At 43.1% G+C, this 18,868-nt stretch overlaps 1 protein-coding gene across 1 annotated transcript; it reads right to left on the bottom strand.

Annotated features, from left to right (window-relative positions):
- Nucleotides 1–325: 325 nt before the first annotated feature.
- Nucleotides 326–17,386, bottom strand: LOC133242057 (ARL14 effector protein-like). The gene is made up of 3 exons (XM_061408000.1): nucleotides 16,247–17,386; nucleotides 7,628–7,696; nucleotides 326–2,232 (listed from the first exon to the last, which is right to left on the bottom strand). The coding sequence occupies exon 3, from the start codon at nucleotides 2,220–2,222 to the stop codon at nucleotides 1,767–1,769; it is 456 nt and encodes a 151-aa protein (XP_061263984.1). The 5' UTR covers nucleotides 2,223–2,232; nucleotides 7,628–7,696; nucleotides 16,247–17,386; the 3' UTR covers nucleotides 326–1,766.
- Between the last annotated feature and the right edge of the window lie 1,482 nt (nucleotides 17,387–18,868).

The raw sequence follows: 18,868 nt of genomic DNA, 5'->3' as shown, positions 1-18,868 counted from the left end.
ATAATTAAAAAAAAAAATCTGTGCTTCAGGATTTGATTAAATTCTTGGAAAGCATTTTCTGCCTCCTGCTGGTTGTGGAAGCCTTTCCCCCACAAAAAGTTGTCAGGATGCTTGAAGAAGTGGTGGGCAGTTGGAAAGAGGTCAGGTGAATATGGCGGATGAGGCAAAATTTTGTACCAACCTAATATCACTATTATCAGGAATTTCTGATGGAAAGTGATTGGTGTTTGCCAAACAACAAAACATGGATTTGCTTCAGGGAAGCGGGGATAAGTTTCTTTTTGCTCTTGGGTCTAAAACACACACACTTTCTCACACAAAAAAATCAAAGTAAGGAAAATTAATTTTTATTAATATCAATTATTAATGAATAATTAATAATTTTTATTAAGGAATTTGCCACACAGAGATTTCGGGTGAGTTAGTCAGAGGCAAAAGTGGTCTCAGGTGAATATTTTCTAGTGGGTAAACATACATAGCCATTTGGTGGGATGGAGATAGGGGCCTTCGGTCTATTTTTAGCCCATTACGTCTGCAGCCTCAGCCAGTGCCTGCACAACTGTGTTCAGTGGAAAGTCTCTTTGTGCCGAATCCAAAGCTTCAGAAGAAGCAATTAAATGTTCATGAGAGGTAAACATGGAAAAGTGGAAAAAGCAATTTTCTCCTTACAGATCATTTGAATAAAACTCAGTATCAAAGATGACTGAAGAGAAACTTTCCCAATGACGCTATGGGTGTGAACATTTTCATAGAGATTTTCCCTAAAAACAGTTTTGCACAATAGCTGCCAAACCTGTCCCAGATGTTTCACAGCAGTCTTCTGAGATGGGATCTTCACTGAGGTCAGCAGAAACTCTAGCTGAATTTCCTTAAATCCTGTACCTCCAAGACCAAATGCAACTTAGGCCTTAGGAATTTTGTACCACCTTGGCCAGTTCTGTGTGGCTGGTAACCTTAGCCACCAAAAAAATGCTTTTAAATCATTTTTATGTGACAATTAGATTAAAATTTGTCCTTTGAAGTCTGCTTCCAGTTGGCATTTTGGATATCACTTAAACTGAATCTCTGCTTTTGTGCTCATATGTTGGGCCATGGGGCCATAGGGCCTATTAAAGGGTTTTTTTTTTTAATAAAAACAAATTTCATTTTAATATTGTTAAAACAGTAACACTAAAAAATGAGACTATGAGTATGCACTGCCAAGGCAATCCAAATAGCAATTCTGATTTAGAATTGATAAACTGTAAGATCCTAACGGTAACTAGCTATTATAAACATAAGTTCTATGTCAAGACAAGCTCTCAGCTACAGAATTCTAAAAATCCTAAAACTCCATCTCCTAAGGTACCAGCAAAGAGGAAAGGGATTTTTAATCTGAGAGCAGAGTAGCAATGGAGTTGCTGGTTACCAGAGGAGGAATTCGAGTCATCACAGCAGGAAGAGTAGAGAAAGTGAAAGTGAAGTGGCTCAGTCGTGTCCGACTCTTTGCGACCCCATGGACTGTAGGCTATCAGGCTCCTCCGTCCATGGGACTTTCCAGGCAAGAGTGCTGGAGTGGATTGCCATTTCCTTCTCCAGGGGATCTTCCCAACCCAGGAATCGAATCCAGGTCTCCTGCATTACAGGCAGACACTTTACCGGCTTCAGAGAACACTAACTAAATTATATTTTTAAAACTTTTTTCCCCCAGTCCTAAAATTCACCCAGGAGAAAGAGGCTGGTTTAACTGCAAAGCAGAGAAAATTGATCAGCCTGGAGGGCTGCACCTAGTCTGAGAGGTCGAATGGCATCTTGCTGATGACCTCCCCATTCTCATCGACTATGGTGTCGTAGGCCCAGCGGCGGTTGCAGCGGCAAGTGGGCCCGCACTTGGTGGACTTACACTTGGGGCACGGGTAGAAGCAACCCAGGCAGCCTTCATCAAGGCAGTCACACAGGTCAGCCTTATTGAAGGTGAGCCTGCCCTTTTCGTCATACTTGTTGACTTCACGTTTTTCAGGAACAAGCTCATTCTTCTTTGCCATTTGCCCTTTCTTTATCTGCTGCCTTACTTCAGGATTAAAGTTGGCTACCTGAGGCCAAGGATTTTGAAATGACAACCGTTTTAACTGCGGATCCAACCATTTCATTTGCTTCAGTTCCTTCTCACTTGGTTTCTCAGGAGAACTTTGACGTGCAGGTCTCTCTCGCACGGAACTGCTCTTTTCTGCTTGTTCACTCATTTCTGCTCACCTGGGGACACAAACAAAGTCAGCAACCATTTGTGGGAGCTCAGTCAACCATGAGGACGCTGGAGCTAGTAAAAGTCATTTCAGAATGGGCCTATTAAGTTTTTACTTCAAACCTGGCTTAAGTGGATAGGAGCAAGTTTATCAACACCAACAAATCTTTGGACAAAAGTGCTTTTATCAGATAGTATTTCCTCCTTTATTTAACCATCTCTTTTGTCTATCAAATGTTTAAATAACCATTCATGTTTGTCTAGACTAGTACTTCTCAAACATTAATGTGCATATGAATCGTTTCATGATTATGATTATGATTAACTAGATTATGATTCAGTTAGGACTGGGGTGGGGCCAGAGAGTCTACCTTTCTAATGTATGCCCAGATTGTACTGATATTGCTAATTCCAAACCTACTTTGAGTCTCAAGGGCCTAGAGCTAAACCAATAGTGATCAGGGGCAAAAATTGCTTGGTCAGGGGCAAAAATTGCTTTGCTTTAATAGAAACCCAGTTATTCTTCTTCGGTGAGTGGCCCTAGGATAGAAAAACAACAGGTTTTTATGTAAAGAATCTCTTTCTCTCCACAATGCCCTACCACCACCCCCACACAAGGCAAACTCTTGACTTTTCCTCCAGCTAAATAGGTTTGAACAAAGAAAATACTGTTTGAATCACTTCAGATCAATAAACATATTCCTTGTTTCTCATGTCTGTTGTAAGTCATGGAAATTGGATGGGCACTTTTAGCGATTGCCTTTTCTCTTTAAAACATCAACACATTAGCTGTGGTTTATTTATTTTGCTTGAAGTGACCTCCAATTCTCCTCAAGAAACACTCTACAAGCTACTTTAAGGTAATTCATCATATTGAATTAGTGATTGGTTTTTAAAAGGCTTTCTAAAGTCAGTACATTCTCAAGGACTTTCAGTGTCGTTTCACCTCTCTCCATGTCTCACTGTCTCCCTGTGTATGTCTCTTCCCTCACCACTCCCCCCATCCCTCTGTTGTTCTCCTAATTGGCCCATGTCCTGCAGACTCCACAAAGCTTCCCAAACTACTGATAATTTAAAGCAGAGAGGCAGAGGACACCCATTTCTTTAAGGATGTTGTGCCTAGCTTCAAGAAGCAAACTGGCCAGAAGGAAGAGAGACAGAGGATGGGGCATCAGCTGTGAGAGGATCACCATACTAGAGAAAAATTCCCTTTGCTTCTCACTGGAGAGTTTCAGGCAATTCCAGAGGACTGGCCACACTCTGTTTGATCCATACTACTAATTTCACACAACAGGTTCCCTTTTAGGTCTTCCTTGTCACTTGAACGATGTAGTGTCTACAGAGAGGGAAAAGCAACTGATTCCCCTGAATCTGTCTCTTGAATTGGATTTATTTGCCAGGATCTTGTTGAGTAAATACGCAGGACAGAAATAATATGGTTTCATAATTTCTATCTGCTGCTACTGCTAAGTTGCTTTAGTCGTGTCCGACTCTGTGCGACCCCATAGATGGCAGCCCACCAGGTTCCCTTGTCCCTGGGATTCTCCAGGCAAGAACACTGGAGTGGGTTGCCATTTCCTTCTCCAATGCAGGAAAGTGAAAAGTGAAAGTGAAGTCACTCAGTCGTGTCCGACTCCTAGCGACCCCATGGACTGCAGCCCACCAGGCCTCCGTCCAGGTAAGAGTACTGGAGTGGGTTGCCATTGCGTAATTTCTATCTAAGTTACTCCAGTGTCTTGGCAGGTCTAGAACATTTAGTTGTTTCGTTACTCTTATTCTTTGAGTTGTAATTTCATAGTTGACTACTTACTTTACTTTTTTGGGGGAAAAAAAGGGTAGCAGCTACCTTTCTGATACATTACCCTAGGCAGAGGAGCCTCAGGCATCACACTGCCAGGGATCAGACACTAGCACTGTCTCCACCACTAACTATCTGACTTTAACTTAAAATGACTTCAGTTGCTTAACCTCAGTTTCCTCATCTGAAAATGGGGATACTAATAGTACCTTCTCTATGGGTATGCCCTAAATTAGGTGCAGTGAGAACTTCAAAGATGATAATAAGACCAGGTTTCTGCCTGCAAAGGTTTGGCAATCTCCACTTGAGAGATCAAGTGTCTGCAGCTCACTGCAAGGACAGGGAAAGGTGCTCCAGTTCAGATTCAGAGAACCCTGTGGGGGGTGGGGGTGGGGTTCGTAATAATCAAATATCAATAGAGGCATCCCTATTTAGAACTAGGCTTTATATCTTTTTTCTGCAACCCCCCCCCCAGTTTAGTCAGGTCCTGTCACTCATTTGTGTCCAACTCTTTGCAACCCCATGGACTATAGCCCTCTAGGCTCCTCGTTCCATTTTCCAGGCAAGAATATTGGAGTGGGTTGCCATCCCCTTTTCCAGAACTAAGCTTTACATCTTAAAAAATTCCAGTTCATCCCCATAATGGTAAAAAAAATCAGTGTGTGTGTGTTTATGTGCAAATTTGCCACCATAATTCAGTCTAAAGCCACTATTTTTTTTCATTCATTCAACAAATATTGATCTGGAGTCTATCATATATGCTAGGAATTGTGCCCTATTTATTGCAGTCACAATTGCACACACAAATCCAGAGTCCTTCAAGCAGTGGCCTTTACAAAAATGAATCCTACTAGTCCTGTCCGACTCTGTGCAACCCCATAGATGGCAGCCCACCAGGCTCCACCATCCCTGGGATTCTCCAGGCAAAAACACTGGAGTGGGTTGCCATTTCCTTCTCCAGTGCAAGAAAGTGAAAAGTGAAAGTGAAGTCGCTCAGTCGTGTCCAACCCTTCGAGACACCATGGACTGCAGCCTACCAGGCTCCTCCATCCATGGGATTTTCCAGGCAAGAGTAGTGGAGTCGGGTGCCATTGCCTTCTCCGAACATGATACTAACAGGATATAAATCAAGTACAGTCCAAAACCAAGTTACTGAAGGACATAAAAGAAAATGTGAAAAAACAATGGAAAGAGCTTGATGGCCTGGTGAAAAGAACATTTTGTGATTATTTTAAGCACTTTACTCATTCACATTACATGACAAATTCCATCTTTATGTGTGTAATGATTTTTATTATTTAATTTTACTAAACAAAAGGATGATCTGAGACATTTTCTACCAAGATACTTATATGATTCACCATCTGCCCTGCTTTTTCATTCCTATGCCCCAAAATTATCCTCAGTATGAATACGTTGAAACCACTTATGCCTTTGGGCATACATACCTGGTCTTCTTACATGGAATGGTCACCCTGATTTTGACACGACTCTCTCTCATACTTCAATAAACCCTTTCCTTACATATTCTCTCATAACAAAGACCTGCTCTAACTAAGTTGTTTACAATGTAACCATGGCCATCATTTACTTTACCTTTGCAATTATTTCTATCATCATGATATAATATATGACAATGTGTTTGTGTATAGGGAGGAAGCAAAGCTTTTATCACATGTGCAACTAGAAATAGTGACTTACAAATATCATGCATCTGAAATACAAAGAATAGAGATGAACTTCATGTATTTGAGATCCTCCTTCAGAGGCCTATCTCCTCTTCTACTCAGTTAATCAAATGCAGATAACTTCATGGACCCAGATACCTAGAGCAATACAGAGGTGGGGATAAAGAAGTGAGGACATCAGAGCAGCTGAGAGTTTCTGGGAAGTCTTGAGTATGCAAATTCAGATTTCACCTTGGCCTGGAAATATGCCAAGCACATTGGCAGAAGTCTGAAGATGTGATATGCCTGAGGATTGTGTGGAGAGATATGGTGTATATTCTCATAAGATCACACGTGTCAGATACATTAAAAAATATAGAAACAAAAATGAATAAATTGGGGTAAAATTCTTTCACTCTTCAATTTAGCAAAATATCTGTGTAGGCCAATTTTAAGGCACAGTATTTGGTTTAGAAACAGGCATCAAGACTCTGGTGGAGAAACTCAAAGTTTAGTTATGAATAGCTGTGAACCAAACACAAAACTGATTCTCAATAAAAGAAAATAGAATCAGGTTACAATGAGACCTTTTACTGCAGGAGCACTATAATAGCTCAATTTGCTGGATACTGCAAGTAAAATCACCAGGCAGCTGAACAGATGTGGCCATTTTATGTTCAGCTATAGCACACTCAAGACTTCTCTGGTAACTCAGATGGTAAAGCGTCTGCCTACAATGCGGGAGACCCGGGTTCAATCCCTGGGTCAGGAAGATCTCCTGGAGAAGGGAATGGCAACCCACTCCAGTATTCTTGCCTCCCCCGCCCCCCACCCAAAAAAGGGGCTCAAAGAAATATTGGGCTTCCCTGGTGGCTCAGAGGTTAAAGCATCTGCCTGCAATGTGGGAGACCTGGGTTCGATCCCTGGGTCGGGAAGATCCCCTGGAGAAGGAAATGGCAACCCACTCCAGTATTCTTGCCTGGAGAGTCCCATGGACAGAGGAGCCTGGTGGGCTACAGTCCATGGGTTTGCAAAGAGTCAGATACAACTCAGCAACTTCACTTTCTATAGCACACTCAACCTTTGACATGAGATATGTTTGTCAACCAGAATTGTTAGCTTAAACCCCAGGGCCTCTTAAACCCTTGACCTCTCTCAAAAATGTTGGGAGGATATGTTGAGGCAAACAATTTAGGGAAATTCAAAATAGAAATAAATGCTCGGTGAATGCATTTGAACCTTTGACATTCCAATCCTGTTGGTCAGGAAAGATCTTGGTATTTTCACAGGGAAATATTTTTTCTTTTGAAATCACTTTGAAGGTAACATTATTTTCTTCTGGTCACTCAACTATTTATTTACTTGTCATAAAATAAAGTGAAAAAACTCTGAGCCCAACCACATAAAAGTCTTATCTTTCTTACCATAGTTCTGTTAGTCCTTAAATTTCATGGTGCTGAAAATATCCTTTTTGTGTTTCTTTTCTGGATTGTTCTCCCTCTGAGCAATGGTTACCAGAATCTTTTAGAATGACATGTATTTGCTAATTGAATTAAAGGTGAAATAATGGAAGACTTTTCTTTTCCCCAACTATCTGGGTGATATTCTTAATCTGGAAAACAGATGTTTCAACATCTTTTTACATCTTTGTGTTCATGATTACAGTAAGGTTTCAGAATATTCCAAATGATTCCAATTCACTTTCCACATAGTTGGAAGCAGGAATCCGTTAAGATGAACCCCTTTACACTTACATGTAATAATAGGAGGTGAAAGAAGGTAGAAAAGGGAGGGAGGAGTCCACTAGACTTGTTCTTGGTTGATGTTTTTCATACTTCTCTCAGCTCTCAAAACTGTCTTTTTGTTTAATTCACTTATTGAAGCAGTAAATGCTTTTTATTATCCCACGCACACAGATTAAAAATATTAAAATATACTTACCAAGTGGAAGATGAAAGATAATCCTTATTTAGGTGGTTACACTACTTTCACCAAAGACAGTCCTTTTACCTAAAACACCAGAAAAAGGCAGTTTATCATCTATTCATTAGGGGGAAAATGTGTTAAATGTAACACACGAATAAAATCTCCTGTCCTTCCCAATAATTGTATCTCTTAATTTGCATCTTTCATCTAAAAATGTTTATACAAATTTTTTAGGCCATTGGTATTTGAGAAAATGGGAGGAAAATGGTTATTACTGAAATAGTATTAATGAAAAATAGTTTCAAATGTTCAGATTATGTTAAAAAAAAAAAAACAAAACGAAGGGGGCAAAAGAAATCTTATTACAGTAGAACCCTGGCTGAAAGTTTCAAAAATTTAGTCTTTTAAAAATCCTTCAGTAATAGTAATAATCAAAGAGATCCTTTTCGTTTAACAGTGAGAATGATTAATTTGGCATTAGAAAAATATCACATTTTCCATAACTGATACTGGGAATCAAAGATGTATGGGAACTCTGTCTATATTTGAGGTTATACAAAAGCCTTGGTGTATACAGAAGTGGAAATTCTTAGGTCCTGCACCCAGAAATTCCAATTCAATAAGTCTGGGGGGTTGCCTGTGACTCTGCCTTTTTAACAAACAGCCCTGTGATTCTGATGTTGGTGGTCCAGGGACCACACCCGGAGAAGGCTGGTTGTGTAACCCTTCTGAGATTGTAAAAGAGCCCAGCTCTGCCTGCCATCCTCTGATCGCACAGCTGTTGCTAAATATCCTTCAACAAAGATCTTTAGGGAGATGACTTTCATACAGTTTGATATCTTGAGATATATTCTGAGTGATCCTCAGTTATGACAGTTAAACACCTTTGATTAATTCACTACACTCCTCCTGAAATTAGTGAATATATGAGGGAGTATCTGGTAACTGTCTACAACCACGCTACGTATTTGGCCAGAACCCTCTGGTTAAATAGAGGTGGGGCTGCCTATTCACCTAGATTTGAAATACAAATGAAATATTAGAATTCAAATGAAGGACTCTTAGCCTACCACCATTATATACTGAGGTGTTCCCTGGTGGCTCAGAGGTTAAAGTGTCTGCCTGCAATGCGGGAGACTCAGGTTCGATCCCTGGGCCGGGAAGATCCCCTGGAGAAGGAAATCGAAACCCACTCCAGTACTCTTGCCTGGAGAATCCCGTGGACGGAGGAGCCTGGTAGGATACAGTTCACAGGGTCCAAAGAGTTGGACGCGACTGAGCCACTTCACTTTATTATATACTGGAGAAGAGATGTCATTTGGAGCAAATCATAAGAGACAGCGCCCATACATTAAAAAGTTGTGGAAAGGGTAAAGAGAAGGGGTTGAATTTAGACAAAGATCTGGTTATTTTGACACCTGGTATATAGTATAGTCTGTTTTGCTGAATTTCACCAGCTCTTGCTTCTGTTTGTCTTCCTAAATAAAATTAGATGTGTTCCTGCAAGCAGAATATAAGAAGGCTTCTGGTGAATTCTAGACTGTCTCTGAGTAGTGTGTCCCTCATCACAAATACCTGGAGTGGGGGAGGATCCAGAAAGCTGCCACGCCCACAGAACTGCTTTTCTGTGCCTGCCAACGAGTGCTGGAGCAGTTCTACAAAGGAGGCCAGACAAGCGCTTACAAATGAGGCACAGATAGAGTTCCTACGGGATCCAACTACTTATTTCTTCCCTCCTTACACACCCTTCTTGTCTCCTCTGTTGACACTCTGCAGAAGGGAAGTGTGGAAGAATGTATTATCTCTTCATAATTTTTCCTTCTGTTTTCTGACACATATGAACAGACCTCAATCTGATTCATAGCCTTAAGCGGAGCTGCCATAAGTGACCCATAGACACATGAGTAAGAACATCAGTGGTATCTTAGTCAACCACTAAGATTTAGGGGTGGGGTGTTTGCTATGCAGAAGCATCATAGCCTTAGCCAAATAACACACGAGGGTAACTGCCATTTACTTGGGACTCACTGCTTGCCAAGCACCACTAACATTAGCTCCTTTACTCTACAAAATTTCCTTCTGAGATCTGCTATTGCTTCCATCTTTCATGAAACATCTGCTCAGAGAAGGCAAGGACTCATAGCTAACAAGTGGCTGACCCAGAAACTCAAATTCACATGTACCCACGTTCAAATATTGCATTGGCCAAAAAGTGCATTTGTGTTTCTTGTGACATTTCATGGAAAAACCAGAATGAACTTTTTGGCCGACCCAATACAATGATTGTTCCATGGCTTTTTCCTATTTTTCCTGCAGTTGAAACCACAGGTGATAGCAACACCACCACATAAAGCACATTTTCCCTCTTTTATGAAGGGCACTTTCCCGGGTCTTTTTTCAATCCAATTACTAATTGGGATACTTAAGTTCTGTTTAGCTCTGCTCTGGATTGAATCATAGCCCATGAGATTTGAAATGGTTAAGTCTTCAGTTTGGAAAGTATTGTGCTTTAGAAACCATAGGAAGGCTTAAAATAGATTGGAATATCCTGAGGTTATAGGTAGGAGAGAAAATGTACCAGATAAAAACCTGTTGAGCCAGTGTTTTGAGCTTTTCTTGACTAAACCAGACAGACTCCACAGAAACTACTCAGGATCCTCCCTGTGACCCCACTGCAAGAGACAACCATTCAGAAAGCACCACCAGGATTGTTGCAGTGATACTGAGAAGGAAATATTTCCCATTTCTGGCTGCCCATTAGAATCACTTGGAGACCTTGAGAAAAAAAAAATCTGGGCCGTGATGACAAAGAAACTCAACTGACATTTCTGGGTGAGAAGCTGAGCATTTTCTTTTTTTTTTTTTTTTTGGTGGGGGAAATGTGAAATTTTTAAAGTTCCCCAGGTAATTTTATTCTCTTTGACCACACTGAGTAGTGTGTGGGATACTAGTTCCCAGATCAGGGAACAAACACTGGTCACTCCCCCACACCTGTCTGCAGTGTGAAGCGTCGAGTCCCAACCACTGGACCACCAGGGAATTCCCCCCATGTGACTCTAATAGGCAACCAGAGTTGCCACCCGCCTAAGCTACACTGGTGGAGAAGGCAATGGCAACCTAGTCCAGTACTCTTGCCTGAAAAATCCCATGGACAGAGGAGCCTAGTAGGCTGCAGTCCATTGGGTCACGAAGGGTCGGACATGACTGAGCGACTTCACTTTCACTTTTCACTTTCATGCATTGGAGAAGGAAATGGCAAGCCACTCCAGTGTTCTTGCCTGGAGAATCCCAGGGATGGCAGAGCCTGGTGGGCTGCTGTCTATGGGGTCTCACAGCGTTGGACACAACTGAAGTGACTTAGCAGCAGCAGCAACAAGCTACACTGGTGGCTCAGATGGTAAAAATTCTCTGCCTGTGATGCCAGAGACCTGGGTTCAATCCCTAGGCTGAAAAGATCCCCTGGAGGAGAGTGTGGTAACCCACTCCAGTATTCTTGCCTGGAGAATTCCATGGACAGAGGAGCCTGGAGGGCTACAGTCCATGGGGTCGCAAAGAGCTGGACACAATTGACCAGCTAAACACAGTGCAAGCTGTAATAGAAGATGGGCTTCCCTGGTGGCTCAGTGGTAAAGAATCCACCTGCTAATGCAGGAGATGTGGGTTCCATCCCTGGGTGGGGAGGATCCCCTGGAGGAGGGCATGGCAACCCACTCTAGTACTCTTGCCTGGAGAATCCCATGGACAGAGGAGGCTGGGGTGGCAAAGAGACAAGACGGAGCGACTCAACAAGAACAACAAAAGCTAGAAGATGGACACAAAAAATGTATTTGCTGATATTTAACATTAAAAGCCAATTCTAGCCAATGACTCACTCATGGAGACTGGAGTGTCAGCTTTGCATGTCTTTGAACTTCCTACCTACTCTCCCATGATCATGCTTTACCATTTCTCTTTCTTCCATAGAATATTTACTGAATCTATAGTTATTTACTGAAATCCACATCTATGTTAATTCCTAAAGTGGTGTTTGCCAAGGGCTAGACTGTAAAACTGCAGCCATGAAATTAAAAGACGCTTACTCCTTGGAAGGAAAGTTATGACCAACCTAAATAGCATATTCAAAAGCAGAGACATTACTTTGCCAACAAAGGTTCATCTAGTCAAGGCTATGGTTTTTCCTATGGTCATGTATGGATGTGAGAGTTGGACTGTGAAGAAGGCTGAGCACCGAAGAATTGATGCTTTTGAACTGTGGTGTTGGAGAAGACCCTTGAGAGCCCCTTGGACTACAAGGAGATCCAACCAGTCCATTCTGAAGGAGATCAGCCCTGGGGTTTCTTTAGGAAGGAATGATGCTAAAGCTGAAACTCCAGTACTTTGGCCACCTCATGCGAAGAGTTGACTCATTGGAAAAGACTCTGATGCTGGGAGGGATTGGGGGCAGGAGGAGAAGGGGACGGCAGAGGATGAGATGGCTGGATGGCATCACTGACTCGATGGACATGAGTCTGAGTGAACTCTGGGAGTTGGTGATGGACAGGGAAGCCTGGCGTGCTGCGATTCATGGGGTCACAAAGAGTCGGACACCACTGAGCGACTGATCTGATCTGAGACTGTAAAAGTTTATAGAGTTTGTAAAGAATTCACTAAACTCTCATCTGCTAACTTAAAGAGGAGAGATGTCAGTGGCTTCATTGGCCAAATAAATAAAGCCCAGACTGCCATTTATACTGATTGTATACATGGTTCATACTCTCCTATGAATATTTTGGAGCACTGACATTCTAGTTTAATTTGCACATACAAGTTCCCAAGGATTAGCTGGGACTGGCATAGCCCGAGATTGAGACATGCATGCTATCTTGCTCCTGCATACAGAGACCCCTTGTGGCACTTATCTGACTGCCTCCCAGGATACGTGGGAAACTTTGTATTTCATTTACAGTAAGATACACAACTCTCTTATTGCACTGGTGCCAACTGATTTTTTTTATGCATTTGAATGAAAATAATATCTAAGATTTATGGAGTACTGTCTATATGCCAGGCACTAATCTTAGTGTTCTACATGCATTAACTCATTTAATCCTTAACTCTATGAGGTAGATGATCTAGTTATTGTCCTCATTTTACAAAAGAAAAAAACTGGGGCACAGAAAAATTAAGTAAGGTGTCTAAGGTCACACGCCTATTAAAGGATGAAGCAGGAATTTGAACCCAGAAAGTCTAGTTCCAGAATCTGGATTTTGAGCCACTAGAAATACCACATCCCTTAGTAGGTAGGGGACTGATCTGAGAACATTTTAGGAGAGGCTGTAGAGCAACCAGTAGTCTCGTCACTGCTAGTGGAAGTGCAAAGTGGTACAACCACAAAGAAATTGTTTGCTAACAGTTGATACCTACTAAAGCTGAACACCTGCTTAACCTATGACCCAGTGATTCCTGGGTACATATCCCAAAGCAGTGCATACGTATGTTGATGAAAGGACATGAATTTGGGTGTTTGCAACAGCACTGAACTGGAAACTACCCAAAGGTCCATCAACAGGAAAGCAGATAAACACATTCTAGTGTATTTATAGGGCTGTGCAGCAATGAGAAGAAACAATGTATCACTACACAGAGTAATAAGGAAGGCTCTCAAAAACAGAATGCTGACTGAGAGAAGTCAGGAAAAAAGAGCACAGGCTATATGTTTCTATTTATATAAAGTACAGAGGCAGGCAAAAGGAATCTCTACTATTAGGGGTCAGGCTATTGGTTATCCCAAGGGGGAGAAGCTGTGTCTGGAATGAGTATTTGGGGGAGGGGGCTTCTGGGGTTGTGGGTAAAGATTTATTTACTTATTTGTGCTATGTGGCTTGTGGGATCTAGTTCCCAGACCAGGAATTGAAACCAGGCCCCCTGCAGTAGAAACTTGGAGTCCTAACCACTGGACTGCTAGGGAAATCCCAAGTCCTCTTTATTGATCTGGTTATTGGCCACAGCATGTTTAAAGTTCTGAAAGTTCAGTGAGCTTTATATTTAGGTTACATGCACTCTTCTGTATGTACACTATCTATCAATAAAAACTTTGCAAGGGTACTACCTGTGATCAAATATTACCTAGGAGATTTCATTAAATATTTTCAAATAAACAATGCATATTTAAGGAAAGCAGTCATTCCAGGCAAGCGAAGAGTAAGTTTCTGCTATCTCTAGTTCTTCCCCCACTTTGCTGCTTTTTATCACAAATGCCAACCTGATGATTTACTAATAATAAGAGGAAATGACCAACTGAGTCAGGTATCTGGAACGGGTTCAGTGTGCCTGCCTCCAGACAGGAGTTCAAAGGCAGGGTAACTAATGAGAGTTGTGTGAAGCTATGGTTGGTAAGGGGGGCTTCCCTGGTGGCTCAGATGGTAAAGCATCTGCCTGCAGTGCGGGAGATCTGGGTTTGATTCATGGGTCAGGAAGATCCCCTGGAGAAGGAAATGGCAATCCACTCCAGCACTCTTGCCTGGAAAATCCCATGGACGGAGGAGCCTGATAGGCTACAGTCCATGGGGTCGCAAAGAGTCGGACACGACTGAGTGACTTCAGTTGGTAGGAGGTATCAAACAAAGGGTCCCTGGCTCACTCCCTTTGTATCTCCTGGAGCACTCACCAGGGTGTGGAAATAGCTTTCTTTTGTAGAAATCTTCAAGAATGAGGAAACTGAGGTCTCTGCTAAGAAGTGACTGACTCCACATGACACTCTGCCTAAGGGCAATCCCCTCTGAGGAGAAAGTCCTCACTGGAAGCAGGTGGACCAGCTCACAGTAGGAATTCTCACTACTCCTGCTCACGTGTGTAAGCGACTCATCAGCCCCCCCTTTATATTTGAGGGGTAGAGCCCCCAATCCACCATGGCCTGTTTATCCCACTTCTGCCTTGGAGAGAAAGACTTCATTAACTGTCACAAAGGCAATGCTTTACCAGTGAAAGCACTACCTTCTGTTTGCCTAAAAAGTATGCCTACAAAAACCTTTTATCACTATAGATGCTGTCAGCCAAGTTCTTTCTGGTAAATTCTACAGCAAAGAACTTTTGATTCTAGCTCAAAAATTATAATTAAAACAGCCACAAAATTCACCTCTATTATCAGGCAAGACATGAACCTGGCCATCTTACCAGGTTTTTTCTTCCTCTGTGCACTGCACAGAATTACGGATAATTAAATATAAGATAACTTTGGCAAATACTTTTCTTAGAATTCTGCTGATTATTCTCAGGGGGAAAGTCGTATGTAAAGAAACTAGGTTGACTTAATTACTAAGTTTATTCATCAATCATTTAGTGAATTTGCTCCAGGTCTTATTTCCAGTTGCATTTTAAATTTCAATCTATTTTCAGAATCAGATTTATTCCCCCCTACCTCTCCTCATCACCTCTCCCACCACAGAAGCCATGCTGGGATTACCCTTAGTCCCACTAAGCCCTTGTGGGAAAGAAAGACTTCCGGTGAGAAGTGATAAGGGAGGGTGGGAGGGGGAGAGGTGTTGGTCTCTTTGGGACCCCATGGACTGTAGCCGGCCAGGCTCCTCTGCCTATGGAATTTCCCAGGCAAGAATACTGGAGTGGGTTACCATTTCCTTCTCCAGGAGATCTTGCCAAGCCAGGGATCGAACCTGTGTCTCTTGCATCTCCTGCATTGGCAGGCAGATTCTTTACCACTGAGCCACAAGGGAAGCCCGTCCTGGCCTTACCTGAGTTGATTTAAGGTCCCTTTCATCTGAGAGGCAAAAGAGGAAAGATCTCTGGATAGAGGGGTGACAGAAGACAAATTTTTAACCTGGTGTCAGCCCTGTGCCTCATCTGATGAGAGTTCTGGGGCCCCCTAGAGGGAGGGGTCAGTGCCTAATGGGTGAATGTGCTCTGTTCATCAGAGGTTCTGACATGTTGGGCCCAAGAAAGGGTTATGTGATTATTGTGCAGAGGAGATAAAATATGAAAAAAAAAATTACTCAAGATAAAGTAAAAAAGGGCGAGAAGGGTTATGCTCCCCAGACCTACTCTTTCTGAGACCATCACATAACACTGGGGCTGCTGCTGCTGCTGCTAAGTCGCTTCAGTCTTGTCCGACTCTGTGCGGCCCCAGAGACGGCAGCCCACCAGGCACCCCGGTCCCTGGGATTCTCCAGGCAAGAACACTGGAGTGGGTTGCCATTTCCTTCTCCAATGCATGAAAGTGAAAAGTGAAAGAGAAGTTGCTCAGTCATGTCCGACTCTTAGCGACCCCTTGGAGTGCAGCCTACCAGGCTCCTCCTACTGGGGCTATAGGACCTTAAAGTGAGTGCTGGGAATGGCAAGTCATAGAATAGAAATAGGTGCCTACCTGGCAACCACGAAGTAGCAATAGATACGTGACAACAAACACAGCTCAGAAGAACATGCGCAAGCGTTTTCCTAACTACCTGTAAGATACTTGCCCTGTGAAGTCCTAGGAGCATCGAGGAATTTCTAGTTGCAGTTGGAAGATCGAGCCACTCAAAATGGCTGTGTTCTTGCTCTCTGTCTCTCCTCTGTCTGACTAGTGCCTACTTCACCTACACCCTACCAGCAGGACTAAGCTTCCCACCTCCTTGCCCCACGGCCCAGCTAACTATATCTTACCAAACGGCTGATGAGGAATCTGCGCCTCAACTGGTTTCCGCGATCAGCTGTTTCTGCGCAGCGGTAGACTTGGTGCCCACGAGTATGGGTTCTTATGTGCGCATGCGTGCGTGGTGAGCGCGCGCTTGTGTGCGTGTGTTGTGTGCGCATGCGTACTCTCGTGGACGTCCACGTGCATCTGTGGGTGCCCAAATGCGTGCATGGGTGCGTGTCTACGTATGTGCTTGCGTGCGTGTGTGCATGCGTGTGTGTATGCGTGCGTTCGTGGCAGCGTGCATGTGTGCATGGCTGCGTGTTTGGCCTCCTGCGTGTGTAAGCGTGTGCCTGAGTGCTTGCATGCATGGGCGCCTGGGTTCGTGGGTGCCTGCGTGCTTGCACGCGTGCATGTTAAGCCATGTCCCAGTCTTTGACTGTAGCCTGCCAGGCATTCTCCAGACGAGCATAGCCGTTTCCTTCTCCAGGGCGTCTGCCTGGCAGGGATCACCTGAGGTCAATTCCCGTACAATTGGTAATCCTGGCTTCCCCCAGCCCCCAGCAGTGAAACCTGCCAACGTGTCTGTCCTGCCTGCTTGCTCCAGCGTTGCACACGATGGGATGTTGTTCCAGGACCTTGCTGGAGACAGGCAGCGTCCTCCATCAGGTAAACCATGATGTCTTCGTCTCTGTCGCTGACTTAGGGCCCTTTCTTTGGTCGGGAAACTGGGCAAGTGAGGCCTTGCTGGCCTGTGGGATGCAGCAGAACAGTAGTCTTGGGCTAGGAATCCTTAATTTGGGCATAAATGTGTGTGTTTTTTAAATTTTATTTAGATAATATTTGGTTGTGCTGGATTTTTGCTGCTCAGGGGCTTTCTCTAGTTGGGGAGATCCGGGGCTTCTCACTGCAGTGGCTTCTCTTCCAGAGCACTGGCTCTAGGGCACGTGGGCTGAGTAGTTGTGGTGCACCGGCTTAGTTGCTCCAGGGCATACGGACCGGGAGGGATTGAACCAGTGTACCTGCATTGGCAGATGGATTCTTTTCCACTAGGTCACGCGGGAAGTCCAGTTTGAGCATAAAAATGTGACATCATTCATACCCAAACTGCTAAGATCTGGGAATATTTTAATTATTGCACAGTAGGGTGTGTTGCCCAATCTCCTTGCAGAAGATTATACAGATGGTGTTTTGTCAAACTACTTCCATTATATTAAGGTGCTCTGTGGAAAGAATATTCACTAATCAAAACAGTTTGAGAATACTGAATTAAATAACATTAAGTAGATGTCTTTACTGAAAACCTCATGTCATTAATGTGCTAATGGGGCAGTGAATCCTTGTGTCAATCAGGATATGCTAGGTTATGCTGCAACAAAAATTGACTCTAAAATTTCAGTGGCGTATATCAACAAAGGTTTATTTCACTAGTCCTGCGACACATCATCTTCTCTTTGGGACCTAGGCTGAAGCAACAGACTATTTGTCGTTTGTTAGTATTCAAGAGAAATTTACCTTTAGTTTTACACAGAATAAAGTGCACAGGTCTTATGATTTTCTGTGTAGATGTGCAGGGAAGTTAATGCCCGTGGGACAAACTCTGATCAGTGTAGAGACAGGAGACAGCAGAGAGTCAGCAGCTAAGTTCCCTATGCGTTCCCTCTCTGATGGGCTGTAATGGGGCACAGTTCTTTCTTTTCATCTTGGTACCAGGTGGACACACCTGAGAGAATCAGCGGTTTCTGTCATAGTGTTTGATGGAAAGTTTGTTGGGAAGCAGTGACCAGTATCACAGGACATCATCTTACATTTGAATATTTATTTATTTATTTATTTGGCTGCTCGGAATCTTCGTTGTGGCTCGTGGGATCTTTAGTTGTGGCGTGTGAACTCTTCTTTGCAGCATGTAGGATCTAGTTCCCAGACCAGGGACTGAACCCAGGCCCCCTGCTTTGGGAGTGTGGAGTCTTAGCCACTGGACCACCAGGGAAGTCCCTCACCTTGTATTTGAATCTCCCTCTTTTCTCCTCACTTTAGCTGCCATGGATTATACCTCCCATGAAAGCTTTAGCATTTAAACCTTTCTTCAGGCTCTGTTTTCCAGGGAACCCAGGATAACACAGTGTGGGAAAATACCAGGGCTTTCTGGTCTCATAGACCAGTGGAATTGTGCTATGTTAGGCCTCCTTGGTATTTCTCCATCTCACAAAGTACACACTCAGCTTTGCACATGCTGTTTCTCTATATGGAACATTCTTCTTTCAGACATATGCATGGTTTATTCCCTTACCTCCTTCAGGGCATTGCCCAAATATTGCCTACTTACTGAGACCATCCCTTCTCTCCTATTTAAATTTGCACACATATACTGCACTGTATTCCTTCACCCCTCATTTATTTTATTTATTGTTATCTCTAGAATAATAGCACCATATTATATCACATAATTCTTGTTAAGCTCCATGAGAGGAAGAACTTTCAGTAAGTATTTGTGGGGCAGCTGGATGGATGGATCAGATATGGATGAATGGATGGATAGAGTGGTGAATGAATAGATGAACAGATTGAGCAGTTGGTGATAAGGAGCTGTTCTTTTCCATGGTTCAGGATCTCTGTAAACATGGTATAAAAAAACTCCAAATGAACTTCAG

This window comes from Bos javanicus, chromosome X (genome assembly GCF_032452875.1).
Source record: "Bos javanicus breed banteng chromosome X, ARS-OSU_banteng_1.0, whole genome shotgun sequence".
In the NCBI taxonomy this organism is placed as follows: Eukaryota; Metazoa; Chordata; class Mammalia; order Artiodactyla; family Bovidae; genus Bos; species Bos javanicus.
Note: the sequence above shows the minus strand (reverse complement) of the source record. Positions and strands in the feature narration are given on the sequence as shown.

What these genes read in the sequence shown, in the direction of transcription:
- LOC133242057 (XM_061408000.1), bottom strand. Translation starts at nt 2,222, where the DNA reads ATGAGTGAACAAGCAGAAAAGAGCAGTTCCGTGCGAGAGAGACCTGCA.